General features: G+C 32.1%; 1 protein-coding gene across 1 annotated transcript in view; it reads right to left on the bottom strand.

Annotated features, from left to right (window-relative positions):
* The window catches only part of Amun (protein amun), a 42,560-nt gene that overhangs the window by 8,099 nt on the left and 20,130 nt on the right, over positions 1 to 14,331 (bottom strand). Inside the window, exons 2-3 of the mRNA XM_076383981.1 lie at positions 9,617 to 9,713; positions 5,172 to 5,487 (exon numbers count right to left, since the gene is read on the bottom strand). Of these exons, the coding sequence (XP_076240096.1) occupies positions 5,172 to 5,487; positions 9,617 to 9,713 (413 nt within the window). The remainder of the gene's footprint in view (positions 1 to 5,171; positions 5,488 to 9,616; positions 9,714 to 14,331) is intronic.

Here is a 14,331-nt window from a genome sequence, read left to right as displayed (position 1 = left end):
GAGGAAGTATTCAAATACTTATGCACGATAGTGTATAAGCAGGCACGAGATTTTTTATGAAAAACAAAAAAAGTATGAGATTGTTTCGCTTAAGGTTTAATATTCGCGAAAATCGAGTTTGAGAAACCACTACATGTGTATGTAATTATGGTTAAGATATAGTTTATTAAACGACATAGTAACGTTTATTCTGATATTTGTAAACATAGCTATACAATATTTACAAGTTATTACTACTTTCAAATAAAATAAATAGTAGTTAGATGCACACTCAGCTCAGACGAATCTGGTTGCACAGACACTCTGACTCTTTCTCACACGAGAATCATTGAATGAGAGAGAGAAATATGTAGAATGTCGGTGTGGCCAGAATCGTTTGAGTTAGCCGTGCAGGGTATCCAATTTTAATTCTACTAATACGAATTACTCGTAATTTAGTTATTATGTGAAAAAATGTTTTAAGCAAGATTTCGATAGATTCAAAGCGAACTAATTAAAGCAAATTAATTTTTCTGCAGACGAACGCGCAGAAGTCATATCAAAATCACATACATTATCTGTGATATTGACTCGGTGAGTTGAATAACAGTACAAGTCCAAAATTTGTCCTTTTCAAATAATCTTAAAATTACATGGAAAATGCACGAAACTACACATCGGGTTCAAATATTTCAAAACGTAGTTTTTGGACTTGTACTGTTATTCAATTCACCAATTTAATTTATCAATAGAATAATATAATCTATCAATCCATGCAGTTTTTTATTTCCTATAAAAAAGGTATTAATCTATTACTGAAAAATTGTTAATTTAGGAATTATTTTGATCAGAATATTGTAAACAAATATATACCTACTAATACTTGCTCCTCTAAAATAACATAAGGTGAAATTAACTTTGACGAATTTTTCCCAACGATTAAACAAACCTAAATCTGTCTTAATGCCTTTACTATTTGTAAAAAAGCTAATTGTAGGTTGATTTTATATATTAAAAATTATACAATTCTAGTTAAGAAAACGTATGTGTTCTTCGTATGACCTCTACATATACATGTATAGAAAAATTAATTACCTACGTCAGATTATATCCATCTCGCGACTATTCAATCCTTGTTTGAAACATTTTTTCATACAATAAGTAATTTACGAATAATTCGTATCTATAGATTAAGATTGGACATTCTGTCTACTTTATTCGTAATAGTGCGTTTCAATTTTTCGAGCATTCGAATGCCTAATAAATACTTTTTATTAACTGATCCAGATATTTAATACGTTTACTATGCATTTGCATTGTTTATAAATACAAGTATTATATGTTACATATATTAGCCGCAATTGTATACATACACAGTAGATTTTCAAACTCGATTTTCTCATAAACTAAATCTCAGACGAAACAATTATATTGTATATAGTCTGTTTGATAACAGATGTCAGAAATTTTTAAGGATGATTTTATATGCTAAAATGTGATAAAAGCAAAGATAGACGAAATTGCATTTCATGTTTTGTTTTTTTAGTTATTAATTGCTCAGGAAACGACTAAAATATGCGTGAAATGTGCCTGACGTAAGACTTATTCTACCGATTTCGCTGTCTGACCTGACTCATACACGTCGGCAGTAGAAATTCCAAGTCAAACACATTTCATGCTCCTTTGTAAGTGCATCTTCAACAAGTTATAACTCGAAAACGAAGCGTTAAATGTAATTTTATCATTTTTTATTTTTGTCTTATTCTGACATCTAAAATCGGCTCTTAAAATTTCTGACTCCTGTTATCGAACATCCTGTATAAGTATATTTCTTTTAAATATAAAAAATAAATTTATGCCCGTTTGAATACTTATACTACTTGGTGGCATTCTGTATTAGTAGACGCTGTTTTTTGTAATACATTATTGCATGTAAAAATAATATTTCCATCTAAGAGATTCAAAATTATATAAAGAGATAATAATGAAAGAAAAAGGATAATTAAGAGCTTATAGCAAAACAACTTTAGTCAAATCTTCTGATTTCCTTCGTTGACGAATATATTCTAGTGATCATTCTATAGGATTAAAAATATACTATATGTAATATGATGAATATCTTGTTAAAAAATTGCTTATTTATTAAACAATAATTAAAGGCGTTATAACATGTTTTTGTTCTGCTGGAAAAAAGAAAAACAAAAATTGACGAGGGTTATTTTTTTATGAACTCCTAAACTGAGTCGAAACAAGTGTTTACACGATCAGATTTCATAAACACAGTAACTTTGCATAGAGAAATGATATGGTATACCAAGAAAAAACAAATTCTTTGATAACTAGTCAAACTTTATCTGCTAATAAAGCACCAACAGTAACGCTTTGCCTACAGAAAACCCACTAAATACGGTTATCATTCAGCAGACAAAGTGTTAAGAAGAACGTTTATCTTTCATATGTGATTTGAACAATAAATGCAATATACTTAAAACCATAATGCGTTATACATCTTCTTTGTGCTGAACGTTATGCGCATCAATAGGTCGAACATTTTTTTAATAAAGCTCAATACAGCATTGTTTAAATACAAACATGCGATTTGAAATTAGTTACGAGCTCAAAGGATGTAGAAAACTCGTTTTTAAAATCAATTTTCGTAGTCTAGACTTGAGTTTTAATTCTGAAAAATGAAGATAAAGTGAAGTGAAAAAATAATTTTACGAAAACATAAGTAGATATTGTATGAAGACAAAACTTTTGGTATGTGGTTAGTAGTTATGTCTTTCAAGAATGCAAGACTTCTCACGATTCAAGAATAAATAATCTTCCTCACTATTGATCCGATAATAGCGGATGAATTTGCAATATTTATGAATGGATTTTTTCAATTTTACTTCCGTTTTTCTATGCACAATTATTATATGAAGAATCCATGGAAAGAAGAGGAAATATTGAGTTTTAGCATTTTCAGAAAACGAAAATTTACTTTTCAATTACAATGTCACATCTTCATATTTTGTAGTAATATCAAGACATAAAATTATAATTTATAATGCGACATAGCAAGTGATAAACAGCACAAGCAGAAGCACACGAAGAAATGTTAAACTCGAAATTCGTTAAAATTTTCACATGAAAACTAAATGTGCAAATACTTTTCCGACTCATGAATTATCATTTTTCTTGTACTATTTTTTCTACGAATATTATACCTACATTATGAAACTTTCGAGATGAAAATATCATTGTTATATGCAATAGTTTAATTGAACAAAACAGTTACTACTAATATATTATTTTTCTGCGTAGTATTATACGCAAAGTACGTGCACAAATACTTTTTTGACTCGCCGTAAAATAACGCAAATCTATGGGGAATTGAGGAAAGGGTGGTAAGCCCGTGAAGCAATAAAACTGAGTGATGTGTTGAAAACAGAAGAAATACTGTGCAATCGTGAACACTGCGCACTCTTTATCATTTTTGGGCACTATTTTAGGGAGCAGTTTTGTAGATGCATTCTAGTTTGTTACTTTACATGAAAGTTTCAATTTCAGTGACACGAAATTCCCTGTACAGCCTTCAGAAAGACTGATTAGAATTAGATAGTGAAACTGGGGAAAAAGAAAAATTATTAGTTCGAAATTACTAATTAATACAGCCAGTTTATTTAATGTTGAGTACGTAATATTACAAACACAAACTAGTGCAAACCTGTAGAATTAATTCTATATGGAATTAGTGAAATTGTGATGTGTTTGTAACCATGTGATCAGATTGAATATGCTGGATGTACGACATACTTTAATCTTTAAGTGTCAAATATTATAAAAAATAACATAAATCAAATTTTTAACAAACTTGAACTTATTTCTTCATTAATGTTTGCAAGGGATATTTAATTGTTTGAATAACTTTTTTTGTATCGCGTCACAAAGTGGTATGATCGTATATCTTTTGACATTTTTCAACGTAAAACAAAAGAAGCGCGATTCTAAAAAATTTTTAGAATCAGTGGAAATGGTTAAATATAATTACTTATAATTAATTATAAACTGAAAATATCTAATCAATATCAAGTTGCCTTACAAGTGCACAATTTTAACATACATCAGGTAGCAACAATCAAAATAAACGTGTTAAGTTAGAAAATTACAATGAAAAACCAATTTCTCAGGGTTTCATCACGTCCTATTTTAAATACACCTACAAAGTTGCTCTCTAATATAACGTATCAACAATCATGAAGATTTTGATCCCTCTATATTTTATTTTTTAGGGTGGGCTTTCCTGTATGCGTCTAGAGATGGGATTTCTTATACGTATCAGACGCAGCATCCAACGCAGATCGTAAAAGCAATAAGAAAACAAATGCTTAATGGTGGAAGTCCATCTGAACTTCGAAGTGATTAGAAGTTTTCGAAACTATCAAGATTCAAATAATTTCGAAGCCTAAAAGTCTTGAAAAACAATTCGAATTTTTTGTTAATAGTACTATCTAGATAAAAATACATATTGGAAATGCTTCTAAGGTATTGATTTATTACTAGCTCACAAGACTTATTGAATTTTTCAAAACTTCTGAAACTATCAAGACTTTCAAGACACAAAAATTTCTAAGACTTTCAAAATTTAAGATTCAAAACTTGACAAGACTTTCGGGAGTTCTAAACTTTGAAACATATTCGAAGTGGTTCGAATTTTTCGTTATATGTACAGATTCTAAATGATTCAAAGTGTTTCCATCACTAAAAGTTGGCATCACTAAAAATGCACTAGGTCACACGTATGTTAAAAAACGTGTGCATTTGAACGCTGCGACCAAACGGAGCCTCAGACATGTTTAAAAAATTCCACCTTCAGTCGCTATAAGAAGATCACAGTAATTATACTAATTCAACTCATAATACTTTGTGCAGAAATATCCACAAATAACTAACAAAAATAGATGAACTGAAAGGTTATGAATTTTTTGTATACTATTGTGAACCATTTTCTGTAATGGAACACCTGTGATCCAAGTATATTATAATGTTGGTACCACATCAGTTGGGAATTAAAATTTCTATAAAACGAGTAATTTCATAAAGAATTAAAAGTCGACAATTAACAGAGGCCACTTTGAAAATGAATTTCCATTGTTGCACCGTGTAATTGTTACCGATAGAACAAACGAGTTGGCAAAGATACTCACTTTGTTTGTTCAGCCTCTCGACGGTGTTTTGAATGTGCTGAACAAAGTTGAGGTACTCCTTGGTAGTGTAATCGATGCCCTCGATTTCCGGTATCGCCATGAGACACTCGTCCGCCATAAAAGGCGCGTTTTCTGGCGATGCTGCCGCTAATAGGGCGGACGCCATCGTAGTACCGACTCCTTTCAAATTCGAGAGGGCAGTGATCGCTTGTTCGAGATTTGGAAGCTTTTTGAATGCCTTTTTCGTTTCCGCCATCACTGCGCGTGGCGTGTTTACTTTGACCAAGTACGACAGTTGAGGGTAGAATTTACCACGCTGTGAACAAACAAAGAAAAAGAGGATACGGTTAAAAACGACCATTGCCGTTTTCCATTTTTCACTGTAGTGAAGGGCACACTGAACTCAAAATTGAAGTGACATTCATATAACACATTAGTTACGTTCTTTAAAATTATCGTATTGTATAAATTCGTGTTTTATTAAACTAGAAACCAGTATATACGTACAAAATATATTATTTAGGTCTCGAAAACTAAAAAACTGTTTTCATTTCAAACCTGTCAGATATACACTACGAGTTCGTAGATATTTCGAAACTTAATAGAGCCTGATTAAAATGTTCATATCTTTGTTTTAATGGAAATTTTTCTAAACTGATTGTTACATTTATTTTTGTATTATCGATATCATCAGCAAGCCTAACAATAAACTTAAAATTAAAATTATGTAGGTAATGGCCACGACAATTAGCCAACTTGAATCCAATGGAGAAATTGTAAATGTATAAACAGACTAAATGTTTAGTAATTTTCATAGATTTGTTAGAAAGAATTTTAACACATAATTCGTATTAGTTATTATAGACGACAATAACGTATAATGATGATAATTCCTTTAGAAGAATCTTTATTAAAATGATGGTACGAACATTTCAATCATTTCCCATTAAATACACATAGTTTTCTTAATCTAAATAGTTTTGAATTTAATCATATTCATAAGGTGGATGTGCACAATTTGGCGATGCTGCTTCGGAGCGTTATACATACAATTTTTTTTTAAATATCCACTTAGTGAGTTTTCTGCACGTTTCGTATAGTTTACAATTTTACTTTACGCTTAGAATAAATTCATGCCTGCAAAGGTGATTTCTAACAAGTGAGGAACAAAAACAGCAAAAGGCTGTAACTAGTAAAATTGGTATACGGTGCATAGTATACGCAACTTCATTATCTAGCAAAATTGCGTACAATGTTCACTGAAAACGCATGGGCAAATTATACGCTACCTACAGAGAAAATTCACATGATAAAATATGAACAATTTATGTTTAGACATATACCTTATAATTGATTAACATTTAAAAACTGAACAAAAACTAGAAAGTTAATTAAGAGAGTTCTTTTCATCATGTTTGGCTGACCCCTGTGCACTGTTTAAGTAATTACTATATACAATTAAAATATGTAAGTAAATATATACAAACATAATTGAATTAAATTCTATTGTATAAAAAAAGTAAATTGTATTTTCATATCAGAATTTATATATTTAATATTATTATCAATAGTCAACTAATTATATGCGAAGATTCAAATTATGTTTCCGGTCAAACTAGTTTGAATAACACACTGCATACAGTAGAGGTGTTAATCTAACACATTTAAATAACTAATCACATGGAAAATAAAATAAAAAATTAACGACAGTTTAAAAGCAGATAAGTGAAATTCAGTGACATATTAAGGTGAATATTAGTAACAAAATTACTACTTTGTTCATGAGTCATGAAATGTATCTATTCACCGAGAAAAATTGAGATAAGCCAGAATATTTATTTCTACTTTGTAAGTTTATTATGATTGATGAATTTAAAAAAGTTGACGAAATTTTGCACACCCAGTTTACATTAATGTTAAATAATTCACTTCGCATAGGTACTCTTTCTTCTATACTGCGTGCTATTAAATTTTTTAACTTTTTTCTATCCTTCAACCATTTTAGAGCATAATCGTGTTGTACGAGAGCCCTAGTAGGTACCCATGTATAGGCGTATTGCCTAGAGGTATTGTCTGTACAGTAAAATCTTATATCTATGGTTATAAGGCAAAACGACACAAAATATATTAAAAAAATTTGAATTTACGAGTATAAGATAAAATCTATTAGACAGAATTTATATTTTTAAGAAAAGATTGTGTTATAGGAACTTTCGCTGTAAAAAAAATATAATGAAACAGTCTTCGATAGAAAATTGGGGTTCAAACCTTTGAACATCAATTTCTTGTAATAAAAGTATGTAACTTATACCATTTTACTTTAAAACCATAAATGCAACGCGATTCACTTATTTCGAAAGGATTCAACGTTAGAAGAAACAGCGTTAATCAATGCATTCAAACTAAATTATAATACATCCTAGACTATATTTATTTTTGTAGTATCATATGTACGAATTTACTTTTTGTAATTATCTGTGATTTTTTGTATTAGACTGTGGAACTTTATTAATTTACACAAAATTTAGGCGTGAGAAAAAATATAGAATGCAATCTTATAAGCATTAATAAACCAAAAAGTAGTCGTAAAATAAAAGTTTCCTATACATGTGCCGCAGTAAATCATTTTAATCCGATATGAGCTGTCAATTAATGCTATTCATATAAATCTAAGACAGCATAAATACTTAATTGCAAATGAAGACTTTTTTTTTAAATTGTGCAACACGTAATAAAATACAAAAAATATGCTCTTCGAAATTATATTATGCGAAATATTACAGATTTCTTCTTATTTAAAATATTACAGAGTGTTTTTGTAATAATCTTATTCTTATTTTGACAATAAAATTCATGATTCTCCCAATTTTTTTATTTTACTGGATTAAATTCTTTGACTTACAGCCTGTTATTATGAAAAGCAAACATAAATAAAAATTTCTAAATACAACTATGATATATATGGTGTTTGACGATAAGTATTAGAAATGTTAAAGGGCAATTCTGTATGCTGAAGTAAGGCAAAAATGAATATAGACGAAACTACGTTCTCAGCTTCGTTTCTGAGACATAATTGTTGAGAAAACGCCTAAAATACGCGTAAAATGTGCCTAACTCAAAGCTTATTTTACTGACTTCGTTGTGCCTGACTTGACTAATGTACACCGACAGTAGAATAAGCCTCGAGTCAGACACATTTTATGTGAGTTTCATTTCTGAGATAATTAATATCTCTGAAACGAAGCCTCAAACGCAATGTCGTCATTCTTGATTTTCGTCCTATTTTAACATGTAGAACCGAAGCTGTAAGGACAACGGTCACGGTCTGATCATTGACTGTCTATACGATAAATTAAAAGAATTACTTTTTCTTCGGTTACCTCTCAAATACCTAAAATTGTACTTCGTTACACTAATCTTTGGTTAAAATTGAAAGTCAATTTTCTTGATAATGAAGCAGGGTATCAACAAATTTTATTCCATATTTTCGACTTAGTTTTTTATTCTTAAAGGAAGAACCACTCTCTTTCCGTTTTTACCACCAGTTCAGAATCATTCTGTACATATAATGTTCCATTTAATTTTGATCATTCCAAACCGTAATTCCAATACTGTATGCGTTGTCGTTATAAATCATATTCTAAATATTAGAGTAGCATTGTTACGTACATCGTAGAACCTAAGTAAGAAAATGAGATTGTAGAATCTTGAAGAAGTTCATGATTTGTTCATTTATCTTCCAAATAATTATTTATTCAAAAATATACCTACATTTCTGGTTAATTTAAATTAACTATGATTCACGCAGCCCATGAAAAATCATGAGACAAAAGGCTAAAAGAAGATAAACCATCAGCATGTGGGTTAATTTTAAATATTAATCTGTTATGTTTTGTAAGCTCCTTGACAATGTCTGGTAAGTACATAGCAAATAAAGACTATATTTAGACATTCGCCTACGTAAGTGATTTTATTACTTCTACGAATGATATTCAACATTTCTTTCATATCTCTCATATTTCATTCATCCGAATGCATTATACTGATTAATTTCAACAGTGCACAAAGTGTTGAGGGATATCTACCACGGTCGTTATCGCAAAATCATTTTACGTATTCACGATATTGATAGATTGTCTTTTTTACGCAATACCAACTCTCTCTGATACTACAAAACGACGGCTGCCTCCTACTCGAGCCTTCGACTTTACTATTAATCAATTTCAAACGTGTTTTTATTGCCGTGAATAACGCAGGCAATTGCTCTCGAAATCAGACGATTCTTTGTTTCTCCGACTGCAACTGATACTTTCCGGGGCGCATTCATTACAAAGCAGTGAGGGAGCAAGTCCTGGGAAGAGAGGGTGAGGGAGAAGGAGCAGGAGAGGTGGAGGAGGGAGAGAGAGAGAGAGAGAGAGAGAGAGAGAGAGAGAAATGCTACTTACTATTTGCTTCCATTTCATCGTTTGCACCAGTTCCTCGTGATTGAGATGTGCGTCCTTGCCGCGGGACTTGATCTTTTTTGGAAGCTCATTTTGATACCTGCGAACAGAGAAAAACGTCACGGTACAGTCAGCAGCGATTTAACAGTGTGTGTGAATGATATAACGAGGCGCAAGATCACGGCTGCTTGGTGACGCAACCGCGGCCAAGCGCAGCGTGCACGATTCAGAATACCGATTAAAAATGCAACCGCGAGAAATGGTTTTCCACCCACTGACAATCACGTGGGATGCACGACACGACGCTGGAACACGAGCCAAAACGGGCGCCCATGTTCTCTACGCTGAACTTCCACCTGCCCTTTCAAACTCTGTATCCCCTTTTACAACATAATCGATTTATCGATTTTCGAATCCATTTTCTTCATTTATATTTACGGGAGGACAGTACAGTTAAAACGAAAGAGGGAGAATATGAAAAGCTACAACTAAAGGTAATTAAGTGGACGGCAGTATTGACGTTCGATCGAGTTTAAAAAGTCTTTTATATACGCAAGGTGTCCTGTAGTATCTAAGAATCACTTTTAGGATGAACTTAGCGTGTGAAAAGAATTAAACAGTACCTATAGACATACAATAAGCATATAGTCTACTTATTCCAATCTATTTATTCGAATACCATGTACAAATCGAGAAAGATGAGTGAATGTATAAAATGAGTGAGAATGAATGCAATGGGAATGTGTTTCGCTCATTTAAAACGCGACAACGAACATAAGTGTACCAAAGCGAGGGAAAAATATCCTAATCTGCCTTCTGTTACAAAGACGCTGCCGCTACCGCTTCATGTTGAGTGACATTTATGATTATATAGTAGCTGTCACGTTTAGACAAACTACAATCAAAGAGTGGGGATAGCAACAGACTTGTATCGTAAGTTAGAAATTGGATTCGTATTGAAGTAATATTGTATACTACCAACTAAAAGTTTAGGATCAGTTTCTCAATGAATATCAGCAGTTATACATATACCTCGTTAAAAACACTAATGTAAGGTAACATGTTTATCTGTGACGTCTACAGAATAAGAATGATATAACACTAATCTTCAGTATTTAGGGCTGAATCAAACTTCGGTACTGGTCTGTTTTTTCAAAAACAGACTGTATGGAGTCAACTTTCGATGCAAATTGAGTGCTTAGAAAGGCTACATGAACGACTTTTTGATAAACGATCGTATGTTTCTTCTTGTTTTTACTTATTCTTCCAGTTGAAAGACAGACACAATCATTCGTTTTTTCGTCGCTCGTGTGAGCCTAGTCTTAATACATATTTGTGGTTGTCATTGCATGAAACCACAGCATTAAGAAGCTGAAGCAGCGAACTATCTCTTTTATGAATTTACTTACAAATCGCTAAACTCGACAGTATTATCGTTTGTATCATATAGGTCACTATTTATTGTTAGAAGCTAGTAAGGTAGCAAACACGACAGTGTAGAGGCGAGAAGGGTATGTATTTCAGGTTCCACGTGGTCTTGCTTGTCTGTCATCGTGCCTAAGAACTAGTGACAAATCTCCAATCTCGTGCACACTCGTACAAGCTCGATTATCAGAACAAAAGGACAATAAAGACAAATATGATTAATATTAGGAAAGTTGAATCATAAGGATAAGATTCTCTTTGTTGCAAATGAAATGGTCATGTTAGAATGCTTACTTCAAGATCCTATTTGGTCCACTTCAGGCTCAGATACATGCTTCAGCAATTATTTTGCTGAATATTTATTTTCCCAGATTCAAAGCTAACTAGATGTTTGAAAAAATTGTAGACTGTAGGTAATCGGAATAATAAGGAAAGCTCATACTGCTTCATACAACAGTAATCGAACAATTTCATACTGCAGTTTATGCAGTTTCAAAATCGTAGATTATGATACTGCATGTTAGAAAACTCAACAACCAAACAGCGGAAGATTCGAACGAAGAACTGTGCCGGATTATCCAGCATCGTCATCAGACTGTTAAGAAATATTTCCAATCGACGGCGGTTCTGGGATAGGTCCTGTGGGGTTCATCACAGTTCTTACCAAAAGGCTTCGTCTTTGCCATTCCGCGGTCAGGTCTTTTAGGAACAATGTTCTTATTCTTTAACAATAGTACCGTGTCGAGCCGCTTGCCATCTTTGAATACTCTCTCCTCTTCCAAGCAGTCCTATGACACTCGATAGATGGGAGATTCAATGTTGTCAAGACTAAGAGATTAAACAATCTCGTTCACTCTCTTCTTTGACCACCCAGTCTGAATCCCTATCATAAATCCTTTAGAGGTGGAATAATCTCGGCTAACTGCCTTAGAAAGTCTTAGAAAATAAACTGTTCTGATCTAATTTATGAGAAATTATTCGTACTCTCCAACATGTATCAGACTCAATTACAGCTTTCGGTTCGTTGCTGTTGTTGATTTCTTCTAATTGACCAGATCTTTGAGATTCCTATTTGCCAATCTAACGAGCTCCCATTGTTCCACCTGTCTCAAGTAATATTAGATAAACTATCTTCATTAATTTTACAAAGGTTTATAACAAACCTTTCGGAATCCTACCCTGCTTAAATCTACTTGGGAGACTGTTGTAAGATCTGTATGACCATTTTTTCCATGTGTATTTAGCAACATGCTATATAATACATAAAAGCCTTATTTGATACACATTCCCCATTCCAATGTATGATGCTTTGATTAACCAGAATTCATACAAATTTGTAACAATCTAACTGACACTGTCGAAATTCAGTACCTGTTTAATTGCAGAGAGCCCTTTGAACTTTGAAATAAGTTTTTTGTTTAGTTCCAGTGTGTTGTCAATATTCCTAATCACCACATAATCATCAACTTAATACAATTTTGATTCTTTTGAATTGCTCTTGCATTTTTTTATTACTTTTAAGATTTATTCTCTGACTATAAAAATAATCATGGTTATTTTCTAATAAGTTTTCAAATACAATTTTTTCATTTATTTGATAATTTATTTCACCTGACTCGTTCATTCCTAATAACAATTTATTTGGAGTAGCTGAGTGAAACGTGAAATTGTATTTTACTAAAATCTATTTTACTAAATGCAAAAACTGTTTCCATTTCTTTGCAACTTCCGTTAGTATCGAAATCACATGTGAAATAGCACGCATAAACCACTCAATTTAATCATTTGCGCGGATTTCACGATCACTAACTAGATGTTTAGGTTTGCTGCAGACACGCAAATTATCATTGAGGTGTTGTATTATTTCTTCGGTGGTAGTAAACTTACTGTGCACATACAGCTCGTGCGTTTGTAGACGAAAGGCATGCTGATCTAATCGGTTATAACGAAATAAAGCCAGTCTATTCAAACATAATCATAGAGTTAGGCCACACGCAATTTGGTTATTGACTGAATCGGTCACATCTACTAATCAGCATCTGTAGTGTTGGGCGACAAAGATGGCGATAGGCGTAGCACGTGGTTTACTAATCTTGCTCCTATGACCCATGTCGATATAGCTGTCAACTTATACCAGTCTTACATAGGCAGTGTATATTAGGGCGGTCCTTATTTTTAGAATTTCAAATTCTTTTGGTCACACCCTCTAAAATGGTTCGTATTAACAAATAAATAATATGTGTAAAAAATGGCCTCAATCGGACAAGAAACTTAAAGTTTTATATGTAAAATCCGTAAATGTAGCTCCATCATAACACAAAGTCCTTTAGCCAAGGGTGTTCTTTTTTCATTTTTTTATTAGCAATCACTGTCTCTGTCACTACGCCTAGGTATTGCTAGAGATTGTTTTATATTAGTAAGGTTTTTCTTTTTACTGCTGAAGCACTAAATCAAGATTTTTAAATTTAAATCCTAAAGCTGTTGCGCTTGAATTTTTTATTCCAAGTTATCAATAAATTAATCGACACAAGAAGAAAAAGCAAGTGGATACTTACAATTATTTAAATAACTTTGCCAAATAATTTGGAATAACATCAGAGCTGCGCTTATGGGATCTTACATGTAAAACTTTAGGACCCGGAGGGCACATGTTTCCATCTTGCAGACATATTTTTTTATGAATTCAAACCATTTTAGCTAAGCAGTGACATTTCCTGAATCTCTTGCTTTATAATATTGTGTGAAACTTGTGTTCTGCTTTGAACGTCAAACAGTTCCTTATTTATTAAATAACTTAGATAGATAATTTCTTGGAAAAAAAAGCAAACATTTATCTAATCGGTAAGACAATTTGTACTGGACAGCAAAATCAAATATTGTTTTAGAATTTCAAAATGTTCTGACAGAACATTTTGTATTACTAATAAAATATTAAATAAGTATAACAGTATTTGATTTTGTTCAAGCAGATCTGTAAACATGTGATTAATGTAAAGTTAGAAAATTCGTTGAATATTGGTTAGCTCTAACTGCTAAAACAGAATTCCTAAATATTTAAACTACCCCAAAGCAGTAAAAAATTATATTTTGTTGACCATTTAGTTACTTTAACACGATGAAATCTACTCTTTAGCTTATACCCAAAATAACAATGAAATTCAACACACTATTCTGGAAAATTGTTTTTAAGATCCGTTTCAGTGGTACTGAAATAGAAGAAATTGAAACATAGATTGGATCAGCAACCTTTAACCTTCGCAAACTCGACTGTTTGCGGCTCTTACAGTGCCAAG

Source organism: Calliopsis andreniformis, chromosome 9 (assembly GCF_051401765.1).
Source record: "Calliopsis andreniformis isolate RMS-2024a chromosome 9, iyCalAndr_principal, whole genome shotgun sequence".
Classification (NCBI taxonomy): Eukaryota; Metazoa; Arthropoda; class Insecta; order Hymenoptera; family Andrenidae; genus Calliopsis; species Calliopsis andreniformis.
This window is presented reverse-complemented; position numbering and strand designations above follow the sequence as displayed.